Here is a 4626-nt window from a genome sequence, read left to right as displayed (position 1 = left end):
CACCAGCTCCCTGCTGGGCCAAGGCTGGGGCCTGCTGATAAGTCTTATCAGATGGAGCGCCGGACCTTGGCTGTTGGGGTTGAGGCAACTAGCAGCCCCACAGGAGGTTGGGGGAAAGAAGAGAGCGGATACTGGGGCCTCCCTGGCCCTGTCTACACCTCTTGTCCCCTGCTTAGCTCCTGTGTGGCAGGGAAATTCGTTCAGTTTCTTCCCCCTTCCCCCCAAATAAGTACCATCTTGGTCCCTCTGCTCTGAGGGAAGAGAGCAGGACAGGTGGGAATCATCAGGCCCAACTCAAAGCTGGGGAAACTGAGGCCTCCTTCCCGTTTCCCAGTCACTCTGAATATTCCCACCGATCCTGCCTTTGGAGTCCAATGTAGTATTTATTGTCATTAGGGAAACTGAGGCACAGCCATGGTTAGAAGTCTGTTCTCCTGAACCTCCAGAGGGAGGGAAGCCGGACGCCTGAGTTCCCTCCCACCCTGGCCGCAGGAAGGCCAAGGGGAGCAGCTGGGAGTGCCCAGATAAGGCAATCTCTTGGGGCCAGGCAGAGCTGGGTGGAGGCCAGGGCAGTGGGAGGCTCATCCCTCGGGGAGGTAGGGCCGAATCAGCTCCGGATCTGGCAACGACTCAGCCAGGGGCTGCTCTACCCTGAAGTCGTGGACATGAGGGGGGCCTGGTCGGGCCTTGGGGCCGGGCCCTCCCCCACGCTGTGGAATGGGCAGCTCTGAGGGGTGGGCTGGCAGCGGGGCTCTGAAGAAGTACTCATGTAGCAGGGCCTGTGGGGATGTGGGGGGAGTAAGAAGGCGTGGCCTGGTCCAGCTCAGCCCTGCCTCACCCCCTACATCCCTGCTTTCACCCCATCTGAATTCCTCAGAGAACATCACTTTTCTCCACCTCCAAAGAAAGGCCTGGCTCAACCTGCTCAGGAGGGGGCGGGGAGAAACCGTTCCCCTTTGAGCACTGTGGCAAGCCCACAGATTTTTATCAAGCACTAGGCCCAATTCAGGAGAAACAAGGGGACTGTGTTCCTTAAAGGTGTCCACAAAGCAGTCCTCTCTTTTCATTAAAGCAGGCCCCTTTAAGGATCCTCTACTGGCTTGAGTGAAGGAGACATGCAAACGTTCTGACAGTGAAGCAATTTTTATCTGTTCAGTAAAGTAGGCCCAGGAAGGACATTCAACAGGATTAAGTCGGGGGTGAAAAAAAGGACATTAGTCAAATTTGCGCTCAAGGGACTGATCTGGCCATTAAAGCAGGTCCACTAAAAGGACCCTGAGCTTGCCAAGCCTTTGATGGGCTATCAAAAGACTGGCACTCTAGATCTCCACGTGGCCTTAGAAGCCATCTGTTTCTGGGGAAACTGAGGCCCCAGAAGACCGGGAGACTTACCCAAAGGCACCCAAGTAGTTCTAAAACATTGAATTTGAACCCAGGGCGGGCTTCTGACTGCAGTGACAGAGCTCTTCCAACACTGACTAATCAAATGAGATCAGTTCACTTCTCTCAAGGAGGGTTAGGTATCCATTTGGAACCTTCCTTCCAGCGAAAATGCTGTTTCCTCGCCCTAAAGCTCGCCAAAGCACCTTTTGCCTTTCCCTGGCTATTGACAAGCTGGTCTTCAATGAACCTCCCTTTTGCCTCTTTGACAGTTAAAACAAAACTTGAAAGACAGACTGGCTGAATTAACCCTAAGACGCTCTGGCCTCTTTCCCAGGACTTGGGTCAAGAAGACAGTCGGGACTAAAGTGCCTTTCCCAAGCCTCTGGGAACTCTGTGGAGCCTGGCTACTGTTGCACCCCCTCTCTCCGGAGCTCAGCGAAAGTCCCAGCACTACCGGTTGTACGCCACGTGTGTCTGCCTCTGTTAAAGCCCCTTGGTTATGACTACATTGGTAACTGGGCCAAAACTTGGATGCTCTTCCCGCACACTTGGCACCTCCATTGTCCCGTGGCCTCAGCTCATGTTCCCTTTGCTTGCCAGGGCAAGGAGAATCCGTAACCCCCCAGGGAACCGGGCCATTCCCTTTCCTTCAGGTTGCATCTTGCTAAGGGGGTGTCTTCACTGGGCTGAGGGAAGTAATTCCCTTTACTAACAGTTCTGGGCCTTAGTTCTTGGCAGTCTTTCTGTCCCCTCTTGCCCTCATCATGGCCAGTCTAAGCCAATAACCCTCGCTGGGTGTTTCCTGGTCTTTGCATTTGCCCTCAGCCCAGGCTTCAGAGTTCACTCTGGGCCCCCTCACTGGCCTCTTTTCTCTTTCACCTTGACCTCTGTTCTGTTCTCTTGCTCTGCCTTGAAATCAGGACCCCTGTTCCCCCGCAATGGCCTCTACTCCTCCTCCCCTGGGCAGAAATGCACAGCCGACTGGGTCCACCACAAGGTCAAGTTCTCTTATCTGCAGTATGTCGCAGCAGCTCTTCCAGTGTTTCTCCTCATGTGTCCCCTCCGTCCTCTCCCTCCCTGGTCTGCTGAGAATGATCAAGGCCAGCGCAGGGAGCTCCCTCGCATTCCTTCCTCTGCACTTCTAAATCCCTTCTGCAATCAGTTGCCTAGTCTCCTCCCTCCCACTCTGTTCCGGGCTCTTCTCCTTGCCAAGGCTGAGCCCTCTGCTTCTGGCCTCCCCTGGGTGCCCCGGACATTCCCAGATCATCGCTGTATCATTTCTCCAGACCTACTTCTGGGTCCCTTCCTGGCCCAAAGATTCTCGAGACTGTCACTTGCCTTGCTGGGGTGGCCATCCCCTGGGGTGATGCTTTTGTATCTCCCTGATGTGCCAGAGCTCTAGCTGCCCCCCCCCCCCCCGCCTTGTGGCATTCTGCTCATTCATCGATCCCTGGCAACCTGGCTTTTGGCCCATTGCTCCCTCTACTGGAACCGTTCTGGTCCCAGGTTACCCATTGCCCCGTTGCCTGCTAAATCCGACAGGCCTCCTCCTCTTCCCCGGCCTGCTTCCTGGCTAGCCTCCCTTGGCTCCTCCTCACTTCTCTGCTGCCCTCTGAGGATGGTCACTAGGACAGATGGGCCCTTTTGCTTCTCTGTGTGGTATTACTGTCTTGTCTCCCCGGCTGCCACAGTTTAGGGCCTTAATGAGCAGGCCCTCGCCTCCCCTGATCCCTGGGTCTTTCCTGCCCTCCAGTCAGACAACATTCTCTCCTCTGGGGGTCCCTTGTGGTTTCAAGCTTGCCAAGTCCTTTGTACTGGTAAGAGCCCTGCTCTCCTGGCAGCCAGTCACAAGCACCAAACTTCCAATTCAGCCTCAATTCTCCCCTGGCACCACGGCCAACATCCTCTTAGCTCAATCCACATGACTCGGCGATCCCTCTCCAAGGCTGCCCAAGGCCCGCTCCCAGACAGCTAGGGGCTGCCTGTTGTTTGGAGGGTGTACTAGGCCCCAGCCTACGCTTCCAGGCCTACTTCACATGACTCAGCGGTCCAGCCACGCTGGTCTTGGTGCCACTTCCTGAACTCAGCCTCCTTGGCCCAGAGGGACAGGCTCCGCCCCCAGCTTGGGCCTCTTGGCATAGCCATCTCCCTCCAGCTCTCGCTTGGAGCCCCAGTTTCTTCCTATTTCCTGACCGTGTGAGCACTGTTATCTCCCAGAGAAACGGCAGCTCGTTTCTTGTGTTTGTATCCCTAGGAAAGGCGCATGCACATGTGGGCGTGCCTCTGCGGGTATAGTCCATGGATGGATGGAGGCGGAGAAGGCTGTCGTGGTACAGTGAATTGGGCCCACTTCCTCTTAGCATTCTCTACCAGACCTGCCCAGCTGGCCTGCCCCACACAGGTACGCTCTGGAGTGGAGGGGGGATACCTGATCAGCCTGGATCCGCTGGCGAGGGGGATACATAAGAAAGCGGCCAAGGAGACGCAGGGCCGGGGGAGAGGCATCGGGCAACACGTCATCCAGGGGCAGGGGCAGCTGCTCTTTGAAGGAGATCTTGTTGTAATCGGGGAGCTCAGTGATCTCCTGAGGGAGGAGAAGAATTACGGGGCTCCGGAGAGCTGCCCAAGCCTTCGAAACAAGCAGGGGGGGGAGAGAATCCGTTTTCCTCTCTCCTGATACGCACCGGCCACACCTTGGGGCTAGGTGTCCCGAGGACCCGGAGAACACAGCAGAGCTGTTCAATGTCATTCTCACCAGGGAAGAGAGGAGAGCCATTCAGGAGCTCCCCAAGGATGCAGCCCACAGCCCTGCGGAAAGGCATAAGTGGACCGACTCTCAGCCCCCACTCCCCTGCCCCTCTCGCTCTCTTCCCAGCCATCCTCCAGGGCCTTACCATAGGTCCACACCCTCGCCATACTGCCTGGCACCATACAGGAGCTCCGGAGCCCGATACCACCTGCAGCAAAGTAAGGAGAGGGGAGGCTTATGGAGGCAGCGGTTCTGACGGGGCCCCAAAGTGCCTGCCCACCACACCCAACACCCCTGGCCCCATACCCGCCTCCCTCCAGCCAGGTGTAGGCAGGGATCTACGGAGCCGGCTAGCATATATCTACCTAGTGGCCACCTGATGGCTATAAAGTCGGTCCCCCTCGTGGGAGAAGACACGGGCCAGGCCAAAGTCAGCTATCTTCAACTGGCCCGAGGAGCTGATGAGCAGGTTGGCTGGCTTCAGGTCCTGGGGG

The 4626-nt window shown here is 56.8% G+C and overlaps 1 protein-coding gene across 1 annotated transcript in view; it reads right to left on the bottom strand.

Annotated features, from left to right (window-relative positions):
- Nucleotides 1-41: 41 nt before the first annotated feature.
- CDK20 (cyclin dependent kinase 20) overlaps nucleotides 42-4626 on the bottom strand; it is a 7515-nt gene continuing 2930 nt past the window's right edge. Inside the window, exons 4-8 of the mRNA XM_044683210.1 lie at nucleotides 4498-4619; nucleotides 4278-4340; nucleotides 4068-4191; nucleotides 3812-3967; nucleotides 42-779 (exon numbers count right to left, since the gene is read on the bottom strand). Of these exons, the coding sequence (XP_044539145.1) occupies nucleotides 582-779; nucleotides 3812-3967; nucleotides 4068-4191; nucleotides 4278-4340; nucleotides 4498-4619 (663 nt within the window). The 3' untranslated portion in view covers nucleotides 42-581. The remainder of the gene's footprint in view (nucleotides 780-3811; nucleotides 3968-4067; nucleotides 4192-4277; nucleotides 4341-4497; nucleotides 4620-4626) is intronic.

This window comes from Gracilinanus agilis, unplaced genomic scaffold (genome assembly GCF_016433145.1).
Source record: "Gracilinanus agilis isolate LMUSP501 unplaced genomic scaffold, AgileGrace unplaced_scaffold15964, whole genome shotgun sequence".
In the NCBI taxonomy this organism is placed as follows: domain Eukaryota; kingdom Metazoa; phylum Chordata; class Mammalia; order Didelphimorphia; family Didelphidae; genus Gracilinanus; species Gracilinanus agilis.
The sequence above is the reverse complement of the archived record's forward strand: the minus strand, read 5'-3'. Positions and strand labels throughout refer to the sequence as shown.